Below are 16,312 nucleotides of genomic sequence, written 5' to 3'. Positions count from 1 at the left end.
AGTGTAAGTTTCTATTTACAGTGTGCTCTCCCAAAGACCTTAACCGTGTAGGTATATGGCCACGAAAAGTAACAGTTGCATTAGCAGTCAGGTTACATTATTTTGACAAGCAGCCGAAGAAGTGAATCTTCCACAAAGCGGCCTGTAGAGGGATGTGTGCGTGTTTTGTTGCTGCAAAGATCAGGACACCCCCACTACCCGCAAAAGTACTTGGTATTAGGCGCATTTTCATCGGGCTTTTCCTTGCAATGCACAACAAGGAGTGATGTAAAAGCGGGTCGGGGCCCGTGTCGGACTCGGGTTCACACGTTAAGTGTTGGCCACCCTGCCAGCACTTTGGATCGGCAAAAAGGAAGGGCATGATACAGCTGGGGGCTAGCCAGCTGGCATCTCGACCCCTGAAGGATGCCGACAGCCCCAAAGCCCATTTCCACGCTCAGGGAACCTCGCCTGAGCAGAAACTGTTTTTGAGCGCGTGTGAAGGGCGCCCTTCCATCACCTTGGAGTCAATTACCACTAACTTGGAGGATGTTCTCCCCTCCCCGGTGGGGAACGACCTGGCCCCCCCTTCCCCCACGCCTTGCATTTCAGCCATTCCCACAAGCTTCGCTCTAACGCCACCCGCCCAACCGAGGGGGCTCCTGGGCAGAGTCCACGAAGGCCTTTGGCCACAACGCGCCCCTTGGCCTCCGAGTACCCCGAGGACTCTTTGTTGCCCTGTTTGTGTTTGCGCGCGCGCGTTTCCCCCCTTCCCGCCTTCTCCCCGTGAAGCAACGAAAGAGGGCGCCTCAACTCCGGGAGGTGGGCAGGGAGCGGGGGGAGCGGCCAGACGGGCTCCGCTGGGGGACTTTCGGCTGCCGGAGGCGGGGAAGGGGCGGCTGCAACGGACCCAGAAGTGGTTGCGCCCATCGGGGGAGGTGGGAGCGTGCCGTGCGGGTTGCTGGGTGGGGGAAGGAGAGGAAGAGGAGGGGGGGCGGCTGGAGGCTGGCCGGATCCGCGCGGGGACGGTGCGCGAGCCGGGAGGAGGCGCGAAGGAGGCGGCAAGGCGAGAGCAGCGCGGCTCGGGATGCATTCGGACTGCCGGCTGCTGCGCCCAAGACGTGGGGTATGGTGAGCAGCCCGGAGCGCCCGCTCCCCCGGGGGACCCGGCCGGCACTGGCCTCCCTCCTCCTCCTCCTGTTGCTGCTCAGGCGGGACGCGGCGGCGCAGAAAGGTGCGTGCGGGAGCCCCGTCGGGAGGGGAGGGACCAGAGCCTTCCTGCCTTTCTTGCTTGGCGCCCACCCAAAAGCCCGCCGGGTTTTCGCGCCTTCCTCCAGTAGGCCGGCCGAAGCGAGCGGCGATGGGATGTGGGAGCTCGCTCGCTCGCCACCCCGCGTGTGCTCGCCGCCGCCGCCCCGCCTCTCGCCGCCCGATACGCCCGTCTCCCTCCCACGGAACACAAGGCAACGTTCGGCGGCACACTAGTGTGCCGCGGAACACCGGTTGGGAAACACTGCTCTAAATGTTGGCAGTTCTTTTTATTTTTGTCATTTACCTCTCGCTAATCTTAAAGTTCTGATACAAATCAGGGTAGGGGTTTAGGCAGTACATGCTAAACAACTCTCTTGTCTTCAGGTTAATTTTTTAACCTTTAAGGAGGAGAGCAGGGAGCCTATATAACTTGCGCAAATTGTCTTTGAAGGTTTTATTGCTCTTTTCTTAATTTCATTTTAGTATCTGATTAGTGACCACCTTAAAGATCTTATGACTGAAAGGTAATCAATAAACATTTCAATAAAACAGGTAAATAATAAAATTAGGCATGCATAGTGCTATTGTTGGATGATCAGGATGATAAACACTGTGCTGACATATCAACTGGAACATTAATGCTTTCATGTATTCATGCATTTTAGATTTTATTTGCTCATCATGTTTCAGATTACTGAATTTTTCTACCTTGTTTTTGGCAGAAACCATTGTCTACTTTTCTGACTCCTTTGGAAATACAATGGAATACATTTTTCTACTATACAGTATCTTCTGAACTTTTCTTTGTCTGGTGTGTGTGTGTGTGTGTGTGTGTGTGTGTGTGTGTGTGTGAGAGAGAGAGAGAGAGAGAGAGAGAGAGAGAGAGAAGAGAGAAGCAGCCTTTATTAGTACAGTACAACTCTCAGCCTGCAAGTTCTAAATGCTCATTATGCCCAATGAAAGTTTTTCTCTTCTGGGAAAAATACTCAAAATAATATAACTGCTAAACCACTGAAATTACAGATTTATCTGTGACTGAAAAGTTGAAATGCCTGAGCATTAGAAGTTGAAGTGTGCAAAGCTTAATGGGGATACTCATGTTTGCATGATTTATTCTTTTAAACAGATGGACGTTAGTAGGAGGTGTAATTCTTTCAGCACATAAACTATTAGCCAGTGTTACTTCTTGTGTGGGTGGTGCGAGTCTTATATCAGCATACCATAATAGTATACTTGTTTCAGAGCTAGACTCCCCCCCACCCCACATCAACATGAATTTTTAAAGAAGAGCTCTATTTAAATCTGTGAATCTGTCAGGCATTTAAATCTAGGTTTTGTCACATGGATAACATGGAGAATAATTGTTTCATCCCCCCCCCCAACCCTCAGTCTTTTCATTTTTCTCTAGATCTGTATTTGCTGTGGGTAGTTGTACCCGTCTAATTTTATTTACCTTGAGGGCACAGTGTTTAATAATACAGAGCTGCACAAACTATAACAGGCAGCACCTTAATCTTGGTAGTTTTGTATTTATATTTACACTTCTGCTTGTGTTTTCCCCAATCTTTTAAGAAAGAATTTGATACTAATGTGTGTGTGCATGCAGGCCCAATTTTACTTGGGTTGCATCCAGTTCCCCTTTCCCCCCTAGGGGCACCTGTCTTCTGCCACATACCCATCAAGAATAATTGCACCATCTGGAAGACTTTTATGTACCTGTAACTTGGGTTGAATATCTCTAGGGAACTGAATTCCGGTGGAATGCGAATGTGACCCCTGGAGCCATGTCAAGTGACTGCAGTAGCTTCTAGTAACAAAAGGATGGCCACCTTAGGCTTTATTTGTTTCAAGTCTTATGCAATTTACTGTAGCGAAGATAGAGTATGTGTTGCTAATGTAATTCTGTTTACTACTTTTGTTGAAAAAGAACTTCAGCTTTTTCTTAGCTGATAACTTGGACAAAGCAACTGTAAATAAACGTAAGGAATGTTAGGTGAGACAGATAATATGAGCAGGTGCCGTACTGCTTGTCAACTACTTTTGTCTATCAATTCTTGCTCTGTCCTCTGTCCACTGACATTTCTCTCTGTCTAGGGTTGCTACTAATTAGCAGCTGTTTTTAGACTGGAGTACTTCCCGGGTTAATCACGTGTTTCTTTCTCCATATTCTATTTTTATCTATTCTCTATCATATGGTAATAGACTTCATTTATATTTTCATTCAACCGAAGCGAGGTTGGTTGTGGAAACTGAACTTGTCTTCTAACATTATAACTTTAGTTTGAAACTTCGTTTGAAATTAGTCATATAACTTGCATAATCACCATACCTATCCAGAAAATACTTTATGCCATTGCATATTGATTGCTTTTTCAATTAGCCATCTCTATATGCAATATATATTGGTATCCCTGTGCTAATACTGTAATACACCATATCTCCCCTCATTCCTGATCATACAATATGGTGGCTGATGCTGATGGTAGTTGTAGCCCAAAACATCTTTAGCCACTAAGATAGAGAAAGCTAGCCTTAGGGCTGGTCCACACTTCGCTTGTCCCATGCTTAAAAAACATGGGTCTGAGTTGTTTTCCATTTGTCCCACTCTTTCCCCAGGAAAACCTGCTCTTTACTGCTGAATTAGAGCAAATCTCAAGCCCTGTAAACAGCAAGTGATGTTTGTTCCGATTCAGCGGTAAAAAGCAGGTTTTCCTGGGGATGAGCAAGAGTGTGGATGAGCCCTTAGTGTTGAGAATCATATAGAAGCTGTAATTTTGAGAGATCAGGAGCAAGCTGCAGTGAGCCTTGGACTTGCATACAGTGGTACCTCGGGTTACATACGCTTCAGGTTACAGACTCCGCTAACCCAGAAATAGTACCTCGGGTTAAGAACTTTGCTTCAGGATGAGAACAGAAATCGTGCTCCGGCGGCGCAGCAGCAGCAGGAGGCCCCTCCATGAAGACTAGATATTCTGTTTTGGTGCCCACAACCCAGGTCCCAGAAGCCATTTTGCTCCTAGCTTTTCAATCTAACACAGTACGTAATCTAACACTGTACGTAATGTGGAGCTTTCTAAAGAAGCAGTAGAGAACTATAGATTCTAAAGTGAAAGCAGAAGTTCATTCTCTCCTCTCACACATAGAGGAGAACAGGGCAGGACACAAGCTATGGCTCATCCTCAGTCATCTAACCCACTATTTAGGCAGTCATCTAAATTGGTCTTAGGAAAAATTATTTGAGTGTTCAAAATTCTGATCTGACTTAACTTTTTTTCTTTTCTTTTTCTTTTTTTTGCAGAGGTTTTGTGTTGGATAGCAGGAACAACCTGCAGATGAGAGGCTTGGTGGTTTTACTTATATCTAAGGCAGCTGGGCCCAGCATAACAGCAGAAAGCTCCCTCCAAAATGATATGATCAGTGGGATACATCCTAGGTAAGAATTTTCTAATGCAAAATATGCAGAGTCACATCTATTTTCTTTTCAGATTATGCCAATATGTGTGTGGTTGTTTTTTTCCAAAATATGCAAATACAGTGGCACCTTGGGTTACAGACGCTTCAGGTTACAGATGCTTCAGGTTACAGACTCCGCTAACCCAGAAGTAGTACCTTGCATTAAGAACTTTGCTTCAGGATGAGAACAGAAATCGTGTTGCGGCAGCGGGAGGCCCCATTAGCTAAAGTGGTACCTCAGGTTAAGAACAGTTTCAGGTTAAGAACGGACCTCCAGAACAAATTAAGTTCTTAACCCAAGGTACCACTGTACTATTGAGATGTATGAGAATAATATTCAGAAAGACAGTTTCCCTTCCTGTTTCCACCTGTGCTTCATTAAAAAGAAAAGTTGTATAGTGCTTTTTGTATATGATGATCTCTACAGTCCTTACTTTTATCCCTGTTTGCAACAACTCTATGAGATCCTTGTATAGGCATTTCCCAGATAGGATGCTGCACTGAAAAATAGTATTCTAAGTGAATGCACAGCAGCAGGATTTTTTCCCCACATAGATAGTTTTATAGTAGCAAAAGCACTCATCTTTTCCATCCAGGCACAAGTACCGCACGTATCACTTTCCAGTCTGTGTTTGACCTTATATTACTTCTTATTGTACTGATACACAGTAAAAAGGGTCTATTTTTCAATGAAATTATTATTAAACCGATTTGAGGGTTGTTGTTGTTGTTTTACAATCAAGTGGTGTGTAAATTTTATGAAATAAATAAATAATAAATAAAATTGTTAAATTGCCTTCCTTAATTTGGATCGCCTCCCATACCTTGGTATCCAATCCTCCAATACTGGTGCATTGACGACCCCCCCCCCCAAAAAAAACAACCTGAATTGTAACTAATTGTTGAATGGGCAGCTGTTAGTAGGTGTACAACTATTTTCCTGCCTTCTAACATGACTAGGTCTTTTACATAACCAAAAAGCATAACTAATAGATTGGCTCATAACTTATATCCAGTAGTGATGGCTCTTTTACTGTTTCTGATAGAAATCATTGGCTTCCATTGCAGCAAAATGTTGATTCAGGATATGGGAGAAATTAATGAGGTGTATGGTAAACGGCGTTTCCGTGTGCTGCGCTGGTGCCAGCTCGTCAGAGCAGCTTCATCACGCTGGCCACGTGACCCGGAAGTGTCTCTGGACAGCGCTGGCCCCCGGCCTCTTAAGTGAGATGAGCGCACAACCCTAGAGTCGGACACGACTGGCCCGTACGGGCAGGGGTACCTTTACCTTTTTTATATAGGTAGAATGAATGACTTGGCCTCTGCAAACCATGGTCCAAATATCTGGGGGTGGGGGCAAGCTTGTGCAGATGTCTTTGTCTTATAATGATGAGTGCTTTGGCAGTGGTAATATGTAAGGAGCAGTTCCTGGTCCCATCACCTCCTGGCAAATAGAAGGGGAAGAAATGGAGGCAGTGAGAGATTTTACTTTCTTGGGCTCCATGATCACTGCAGATGGTGACAGCAGCCACAAAATTAAAAGACGCCTGCTTCTTGGGAGAAAAGCAATGACAAACCTAGACAGCATCTTAAAAAGCAGAGACATCACCTTGCCAACAAAGGTCCGTATAGTTAAAGCTATGGTTTTCCCAGTAGTGAAGTATGGAAGTGAGAGCTGGACCATAAAGAAGGCTGATCGCCGAAGAATTGACGCTTTTGAATTATGGTGCTGGTGGAGACTCTTGAGAGTCCCATGGACTGCAAGAAGATCAAACCTCTCCATTCTGAAGGAAATCAGCCCTGAGTGCTCACTGGAAGGACAGATCCTGAAGCTGAGACTCCAATACTTTGGCCACCTCATGAGAAGAGAAGACTCCCTGGAAAAGACCCTGATGTTGTGAAAGATTGAGGGCACAAGGAGAAGGGGACGACAGAGGATGAGATGGTTGGATGGTGTTCTCGAAGCTACCAGCATGAGTTTGGCCAAACTGCGGGAGGCAGTGGAAGACAGGAGTGCCTGGTGTGCTCTGGTCCATGGGGTCACGAAGAGTCGGACACAACTAAACGACTAAACAACAACAACAAGGAGCAGTTCTTGCCTGATCCATAAGATGAAGAAATATTCTGCATCCTTGTAAGATTACTACCTATTTTCCTAACCTACTGAGTTAGCTGTATATTTTCATTGACTATTACTTTTCTAGGGTGTTTTAAAGAAAGACAGGTAATCAGTATCTGCTCACAAAGATTTCCTGTTTTAGGAAGTTGAAAAGAAGTCACAAGTGGATCTTTAACCATTCATAGGAAATATGATGTTGACCAGTTTTCCAAACCAAGAAACCTTCATCAAATCACTCTTGATCACTGAGAATTACCAAAATAATGACCATGGAAAACTGATTCAAATATGACAGTTCTAGATGATTGGTCATTTAGAGGTCATTGTTAAGAGTAGCTGCATTTAACTTGCAGTGTGGTGATGATCCTTACAGAATGTCTTTATTTAGAAGATGGCTGGAAAAGCTTTTGTGCTGTGCCCAGATAAAAGAAAATTAGACAAGGTGTGATTGCATGAACAGCAGTTTTTTGTGCAGCAAGAAGCAGTTTTGGATGTGTGGGCAGCTGTTGTCAGGAATGAAGTTGGGTGGTGGTAATAAAGATTTGGATTGGAAGTTGGGTGATGGGAACGAACCATAGCCCCAGTCCTGATCAGGGTCCTATGTGGCTATTATTTATGCATTTAATGCATCATCTACATTTTTTATGCTGAATCCTGTATGATTTGAAGATGTAGCAACCTGTCAGTAGTGATAATGCAGAATCCTTACTTGTGCTGGCTCTCTGGTTCACTGTCACTACCTTTAGTAGGCTGCAAGGGAACTTAAGCTGTACCTGCTGCATGGTAGTGGTGAACAATTTTGCCTGACAGCAGCATGGAGCTATTGTGCTGAAGGACTCAATGGTCACTGCTGTTACTGACATGAACCCATTGTAGAGTGGTTTGGTGGTGGGTGCAGGCACCTGAAAGCTCCCTTCCTTGCAGAAGGGCAGTTTTCTAAGATTTTGTGTGCATATAAAGATTTTACTCATGTCTAATATATTTAGGTGCCTGTTTCAGATGCATGGAGGAAGGGCATGCCAACTGCACACGTGGTACATTGTCTATACAGTATTATACACTATATGCTAGCATGTTGATGTAGAAGCCCTACTGAAGAATTCCCAGTTTCTTAACAAATCTGCCATACCAACATATGGCTCTGACTTCAATACATGGCTTTTTGATGCATTTCTGTTGAAAGATATTCAGAAAATTTAATTATGCTTCCCAGTAGAACAGGCATAAATTAAGTAAAATGTAACCCCCTGTCAGGGAACTGCCATTGGTGCCGGAGGGAGAGAGCAAAAGCCAGAGGGATTCCAGAGAGCGTCCAGAGATTGGGAGGAGCAGCCCATCTTCTGGGGAAGAGAATCAGCGTAGCACCAGTGGAGAAGGGGGGCAGATGGGGGAAGCGGCGAGGCGGTCCCATGACTCCTTGCCTGGGACCAGCGGGGAGAGTAGGGCTCCTCCGTTGCCCACGCCCTCCTTGCGCAGAAGGCTTTTGCACAGAGAGAGTAGGAGGAGACTAGGCGTCAAAGAGCTTCTTTGCTGGAAGAAGTTCAAGAAACGGCCACTGACGGATGCTTCCAGCGATTGAGTCAGCCACGGGTGAGTGGCTGTCCGGACAGAAAAGGTTCACTTTGGCAACCCAGCCAGGTGTTTGCACCCAGCCGGGGAGATAGGCACCTGCTTACGCACGAGCAACCCCTAGAACCATTACACCCCCCTTCCTCCCTAACTGAAGATCAGCAACTGATACAGGTTTCCATGCATCAAGAAAGCATTTTGCAAATGTTAAAATGCGAACAAACTGTTAAAAAAACAGTGGAAGGGAATTGCCTTAATAATAGAAATGAGGTGACGCCAACTTTCCCAAATGCATCTGATTAATCTGATCCTGTCCCAGAGGCAGCAGCAGTTGCAAGCCTCAGAAGGGATTTTTATCCCTTCCCTGCTGCTGATTATAGCAGCACACCTGGTGATAGGGGCAAGGGCTCAGAGGCAGCTTGCCATCTCCTTTAACTGTTTAGCATCATCACATGTACATAGCAAGGCCCATCTGCTTCATTGGTATATTTTGCCAAAAGCAGAGGAAACAAGCACCATGATGAGGTGAAAATTGTGGCTGGGGGAGAGGATGGAATAAATCTCTTTAAAGCAAGTTTAAATGTTAGAGGGGTCAAAGTGGTGCGGGAGGGAAATTGGGGACTCCACACCCTATTAATTAAAAACATAGGGTTCCCCCACACTTTGGTGCCTTTCTTATTAATTAATGCTTGTTTTCAGAGCATTAATAGCATGTCATATCCATCCTTGTTTACTGATAAATAATTTTCTTTGGTAATTCAAGCTTTAATTTTACTCTCACTCAATGGACCTTATATTAATCTTTAGAACTGGAAAGAACCAATAATAGCTACCCTTGAAGTGTAAAATGTTTTTTTTAAAAATGTTGCTTTTTTGATTTTGAAAAAGGCTATGCCCTTTTGATAAAACTTCTCATTTCTTGAAAGCCTATCTGCTCACCTACCTTATGAAGCACTGTCTTTATCCAACAGTATATGTGATATGGAAGTGACCAATGTAAGGTTGTGGAACCCATTCATAAATCATAAGATAGTAAAGTTTTTATCCGTCATCCCTTGTGTACAGATGTATGCACATGCATATATACATGTTTATTTATCACAGTTTATGTTCCACCTTTTCACTCAAGGAGCTGAAGGTGGTGTACATGGTTTTCCCCTCCCCAGCTTATCATCACAACAAATAACCCTGTGAGGTAGGTTAGGCTGATAAACAGTGACTGGCCCACAGTTACCCAGTGAGCTTCATGACCTGAGCAGGAATCCATACCCTGGTATCCCAGGTCCAACACTTGAAAAGGACTTACTAGTACTAAAGCCATTAATAGCCACAAATCAGTGCTTCCATCATACAACTATTTTACATAGCTTTGAATGTAAGCAGTAAGATTGGCCAAATTTCTGCAATAATAAAAGCTTTCTTTACTTGGATGAGGCAAATTTTTATTTCAGTGTTTGTTTGACACTTGGAACACCAAATGATTTTCAGCTGTTTCATCTTGATCTGAGAAATGAAACAAATATTTTGAAACAAGTGCCACTTAACTATATTTGAAAATGTGTTCTTGTTCATGCATCATAGGGCTGAATCCATCAGTATTGTCACTTTCCAGCTACACTGGTATGGCTATATATTTTTAAAGCTATGTGGAAATATTTCAGGGAAACACTTGGACAGATGAGCATCTGTTCACAGGTTTGGTGGTGTCTCTACATAATTGGCAATGCATATTAATGGGAATCTGTTTACCTTGCTTCAGCTTGTCTTGCATAGTCATTGCAAATAAACTTTTAACTAGAGTTTTGAAGGCACGAACCTAAAATTCAGAAAATAGCATGCAGTTTAATCTACCTATTATGTGCAAAACTATTGTCATTTTTTAATGGTCCTTACCTTCTCCATTTTAAAATATTTTTTATTTGATAAAATTATCAGAACATACAGAAAGTTAAATATAAAGGTAAAAGTAAAGGACCCCTGGACAGTTAAGTCCAGTCAAACCTGACTATGGGGTGTGGCGCTCATCTTGCTTCAGGCCGAGGGAGCCGGTGTCCGCAGACAGCTTTCTGGGTTATGTGCTTCTGGCACAATGGGACACCTTGACAAGTGCCAGAGCACACGGAAATGCCGTTTACCTTCCTGCAACAGTGGTGCCTATTTAAAGCCACCTTTCTGTAAGATAAAATATATTTGCCTTAGGCATACTATTACCCTGTGTAAGGGGTTTAACTAATCACATTATTAATAGCTCAGTAGTAAATGTTCTTTATAAAAATTACTACTGGGCTTGATATTTTGCAAGTTTTAATGCAGTTGAAGATTTGTGGCATGGCATCAATTTAAATAATATAATATCCCACAATTTCCCAGCCTTTCTTGTTTCAAAGGTATCTCCTTACATGTCCAGTGATTAGCATAAACCAGTCTAGAAATTAGTGACAAGAGTGACTGTTTTGTTCTGAGGACTAAATCTGGTATAACAGTTAAAAGACAAACAAAAGTCTTGGTATATTAACAATAATAAAGGACAATACTGCCTTTATTTGTTCCCAGATTCAGAGCTCTATAAGATGTCCACCATGTATAGGAGGAGTTTGCTCTTTTTTGGCACATAGAATCATAGAATTGTAGAGTTTTAGTCCAACTTCCTGCAATGCAGGAATGTCAGCTAAAGCATCCATGGCAGATGGCCATCCAACCGCTGCTTATAAACCTCCAATGAAGGAGAGTCCACTTCTGAGGGAGTCCGTTCCACTGTTGATCAGCTCTTATTGTCAGAAACTTCTTCCTGATGTTTTGTTGGACTCTCCTTTCTTGTAACTTGAATTCATTGGTTCGAGACTTACACTCCAGAGCCAGAGAGAACAAGCTTGCTCCATCTTCCATGTGACAGTCTAAAATGGCTATCATATCTCCTCTCAGTTTCTTCTTTTCCAGATTAAACATTCCAAGCTACACATACCCAACTCCAAATTATTGACAGAGAAGTGGATTGTTGTTGTTTAGTTGTTTAGTCGTGTCCGACTCTTCGTGACCCCTTGGACCATAGCCCGCCAGGCACTCCTGTCTTCCACTGCCTCCCGCAGTTTGGTCAAACTCATGTTGGTAGCTTCGAGAACACTGTCCAACCATCTCGTCCTCTGTCGTCCCCTTCTCCTTGTGCCCTCCATCTTTCCCAACATCAGGGTCTTTTCCAGGGAGTCTTCTCTTCTCATGAGGTGGCCAAAGAAGTGGATTACTAGTGATAATGGCTATATGCAAAGGTCTGTTAATGTGTCTGAACTTGGCCTCCAAAAATTATTTCTAGTAGTCACTAGGAATATCGTAAAAGTATTCCTGAACACATCCAATTGTCTTTCTGTCTTCACGGTTATCTGGCACAGTACTAGCAATAACTATTTCCAACTTTATAGGTCTTCTCTAATTTCAGAAACATTAAATGTCATTGTATTGGCATAGTTATGCAACAGTAGACTCTGCTTGATATCTGCTGGTCCAACAGCTCCTGGTACATCTTTTGAACAGCTCTACTTCCAATCTCCAGGGCTCTTGTTTGACTACAGATCCAGCTCTTGTGCAGGTTCCTGATGGAAAAGATCAATCCTGAAACTGGCATTGCACAAATGCACCATGCCACAGTTCCAGACCTTGCCTCGGCCAGAGCAGGGTCGATCCTGGTAAATCTTGGCCAGGTAGGTGGGGTACCTGAAAGGAAGATGGAGGCATCTTTTACGTATGGAGCTCCTGATTGCAGATGGTCCTTTTGCCTGATTTTTCAGCGATGCCTCTACCCTCCATTGTCACAACCAGCCTCATTCAGGTTGTGCAGGAGAGACTTCCAGGAAGCTGCTGGGGGAAAGGACAGTCAGCTTCTGCCAACACCCCCTCCCTTTACCATATGTTTTTCTCTGAATCCAGCCCAAAACCTTGTATTTAATTATCTTCCTTTTAGAATTTATATTGGATTTTGAAAACATGTTTTCACATTTCAGTGGCAACTGTTAAGTAAGGTCAGTTGTTTAAACTATCACTGTATATTTGAAATGATATCAATTGCAGCGGTGATTCTAAGGCAGAAAGTTCTTAATTTTAGATGTCCCAGTCCCAGCAGGTTGATGGGACTCCTGTATGGAAGAAGTGATGTTATGCAGGCTTCCACCATGCCTTCATGATGAGGAGCATAAGTGCAATGACCATATGATCTGTGGGGTTGGGCCAATTGAGACTGAGGACTGTCCTGTTCACAGTGCCACTACATACCATTATTTGGCTACTGCATTTTGGACTTTTCAAATGCAGCCCTATCCAGAATTCAATAGAATAGCTGTTTGTTACTGTAGCATGTATGACTGTGGCTAGGACTGCTTTCTTCAGGTAAGGGCACAGCTTGCTTACCAGCCAAAAGTGGTAAAATGTGCCCTTGGCCACTACCACCACTTGGGCATGCAGAAGTAACTCCAGATCCAGCAGCACCCACAAGATGAAAATCCAGTTCTTACAAGGGAATGCAACCCCAACAGGAGCAGGCTGCACACCTTTTGAATGGATCTGCCGCCCCCCAAATGTTTGCTTTGACTGGACTGGATAAAATTTTATTTTCTTCATCCTCATTCAGTCTTTCGCTGATGTCAAACAAATGCAAAGAAATAAATTCAAGGCTAGCAGTTCAGTTGTGGGGTTTTTGTTTTTGCTGATTCCACCACTTTTCTTAGTTTGTAGCCTTAATATTTGAATGTAGCTTATCTTTATTTAGAACAATTCAGTCATTGTATTTATCTGTCTTACTAAGCATAGGTTTTGATACATACAAATTATATTTCTATTCTCTCTCTTGGTACACTCTGCTGGATAATTAAAAAAAAATTAAGAGACCTTTGATCTATCATTTCTATAACATAAAATATAACTTAATTTTATTCCTGACCATAATGGCTTTAACCTTGTGTACTAATTTGAATATGCTTGTGGAGGTAGAATCTTAAATGAGACACAAATGAAGGGAAAATTGCTAATGCTGGCACTGTATATCTAATGAGTACGGTGTAATAAACCATAACCTCTTCAACAGTTCTGTGGAAAACAGTGTGATTATTTTGGATGGATGGCTCTTTATGTATGGCTCATTACCATCTGGCATAATCTGTATTGATATAGACTGTAATTGTGAACTATTTGACATGCTGGTTTTAATAAATGTGACTTGGCTGGTTTGGGCTGGTATATAGGAAACTGTAACAAGGGAGTTAAAGGCTGTCTTTCAGATCTGAATCCCAGTCCAGATTCCTTGTGTGCGGGAAAAGACCACCTCCACAGATCCTCCTCCACAGAACAGATGGTCAGCTCTGGAGTGTGTGTGTGTGTGTGTGTAGTTAGAATTAGTTTTGCTCAAACAGGTGATTGGTGATGTTAGATTAGATATAGGTATAGACTATGCTAGCTGTTAAGTACAGTGGTGCCTCGCAAGACGAAAAGAATCCGTTCTGTGATTCTCTTCGTCTAGCGGTATTTTCGTCTTCCGAAGCAAGCCCATTGACGGATTAGTGGATTAGCGCTATTAGCGGCTTTTAGCGGCTTATCGGCCTATCGGATCAGCTGATAAGCGGCTTAGCGGCTTAGAAAAAGGGGGGGAAGGGAAAAAACCCCGCAGGAACTCGCAAGACATTTTCGTCTTGCGAAGCAAGCCCATAGGAGATTCGTTTTGCGAAGCACCTCCAAAACGGAAAACTCTTTCGTCTAGCGAGTTTTCCGTCTTGCGAGGCATTCGTCTTGTGGGGCACCACTGTAGTACCTCCACTCTATATCCTAACCTAGCTTCTGGATTGAGAGACTCCACCCGCCCTTCTATCCTGTTGCATCCTGTTGGATCACATTAAGGAGCAGCAATTTGCAGATAGGTGCTTGATATTAAGTTCTTGCTTTCTGAATCAGGACAAGTGTATTCCTGTGCAGTTAACTTCCAGTGCAAAAAAGGGAAAGTTTAGCTGGAGGACATACTGAGGCAGTTTTTGCACTCTTCCATCACTCTCCTGGAATTCTTCCCACAAGGCAGTTGGTAGTAAAAGGCCTAGAAACTCTTTTAGACACACCGTACTTTCTGTTTTCTCCTACAGACATACACATCCTTCATATATACCACGTCCCCTGGCAGTGCACTGAAGGAAGTTCAGTTTAAAACAATGGGCTGCGACCTTAACAGACACAAGACGAAAGGGGGGGGGGGCAGGGACACAAGAGGAAAGTACAGTGGTACCTCGGGTTAAGTACTTAATTCGTTCTGGAGGTCCATTCTTAACCTGAAACTGTTCTTATCCTGAAGCACCACTTTAGCTAATGGGGCCTCCCACTGCTGCTGCGCCGCTGGAGCATGATTTCTGTTCTTATTCTGAAGCAAAGTTCTTAACCTGAGGTAATATTTCTGGGTTAGCGGAGTCTGTAACCTGAAGCATATGTAACCCGAGGTACCTCTGTAAGTACATTCACCAGTCCTTACATTATGATTACCCAGTGACCAGATGGAGTGGCTGTTTGTGAGGGCAATCCTGGAGGACCTAAGCAGCAATTGGTGCCAGTGAGGTTGATGAGCAGATGATCGGCTCACTGCCCCACTTCTTCAGATGTAGCTATGTGGAAATGCTTACCAGAGTGAGGGGGAAGGGAAGCAGCCCTTGCCAATAAAGCATAATAAATCTTAATTCTCACACACAGTTGTGTGACATTAAAGTTTATTATTCCAAATAATGGGTGACAAAAAATAAATTTAACACTAGGGGCATGATCCAGACTCGCCTCTGTTCACAGCTCTGTATGTGTGGCAGGAAGATTTCTGATATAGGGATAGCCAAGCTGAAGGAGTTGGGTTGGATAACTAAATATGTTTGCTAAAATAACTTTATATTTTTAATACCAAAAACTATAAAATATTAACTGTTGTTAGATTCCCAATTTCTGTTAAAAAATTATTTGAAAACTGTTAAATCTAAGGAGTTTAGATTCATATGTGTTGTGCCATTTAGTTACACTGTAATGTGGTTTCCAGAACATGCAGTGACAAATCCACAACACTTGATCATTGTTATTATGAATGCCCATTGTTTGCAATCTAATACAATCCTGAGACAGGACAGTGCCCTTCAGATGCAAGGGTAGATTTAATATTGAGACAATGCAAGCATCTAGAAGTAAATGATTATCTGCACACTGCATTTTCTAAGAGACTCCCTTCCTGCTGCATCAGAATTTGTATACGTAGCAATGAGTTCCAGGAGTTCCACGTTTTCCTTACTTAATTGTAGAGATTGGTTTTTGTTGTTGAACTGAAAACAGCCATATTAGTTAAAAGTTCTTATTAGGGATAAATCAAATGCTCTGTAATATGATCTAAGGAAATGTGAACATATTATAGATTGGTGGGGTTTTAATGCATTTCGGCAGAATCAACCAAGTCAGTTGGAAATTCTGCTGCAAATGGTATGTCAAATACAGAAAAACCGAAACCCATTTATTCTATGTGAAATAGTGAAAAAAATAAACTGGCTGCGCTCTAGGCATCTTTTGCAAGATGTAGCTTGTTATGGTACATTGCCATGTATTATAATCCGGATAGTACAGTTTTATTTGATAATATATATACCCACTCAGCTCGACTGCTTCAGAGCTACTTCACAGCATAGAAAGCATACACTGCCTCATTTAAAGCAAATTGTGGCACTTGAGCTGTTTACCTTCGTCTACTAGGAAGTGTGAGAGGGAGCTCCCCATTCAGACTTCTCTTTGTGGCTTTCCCATACTCCTTTTGTGCTCAGTGCGCGAAACAACTTGGTTTGTGGCAGAAGGGTAAATTGCTGGACCTCAGAATAGCAGGTCTCCAAAACTGTGGACTAAGCTAAGAAGGATGATGGGCTGCCCATGGAATAGAGAGAAATGAGAGCAATGGCAGAAATG

The 16,312-nt window shown here is 43.2% G+C and overlaps 1 protein-coding gene across 2 annotated transcripts in view; it reads left to right on the top strand.

Annotated features, from left to right (window-relative positions):
* The window catches only part of PDSS2 (decaprenyl diphosphate synthase subunit 2), a 71,129-nt gene that overhangs the window by 13,998 nt on the left and 40,819 nt on the right, over positions 1–16,312 (top strand). For both annotated transcript variants that reach the window (XM_081186655.1, XM_081186654.1), the window contains exon 2: positions 4,529–4,663. In XM_081186655.1, coding sequence (XP_081042781.1) covers positions 4,529–4,663 — 135 coding nt within the window. The remainder of the gene's footprint in view (positions 1–4,528; positions 4,664–16,312) is intronic.

Source organism: Podarcis bocagei, assembly GCF_964188305.1.
Source record: "Podarcis bocagei genome assembly, chromosome: 3".
Lineage (NCBI taxonomy): Eukaryota > Metazoa > Chordata > Lepidosauria > Squamata > Lacertidae > Podarcis > Podarcis bocagei.
This window is presented reverse-complemented; position numbering and strand designations above follow the sequence as displayed.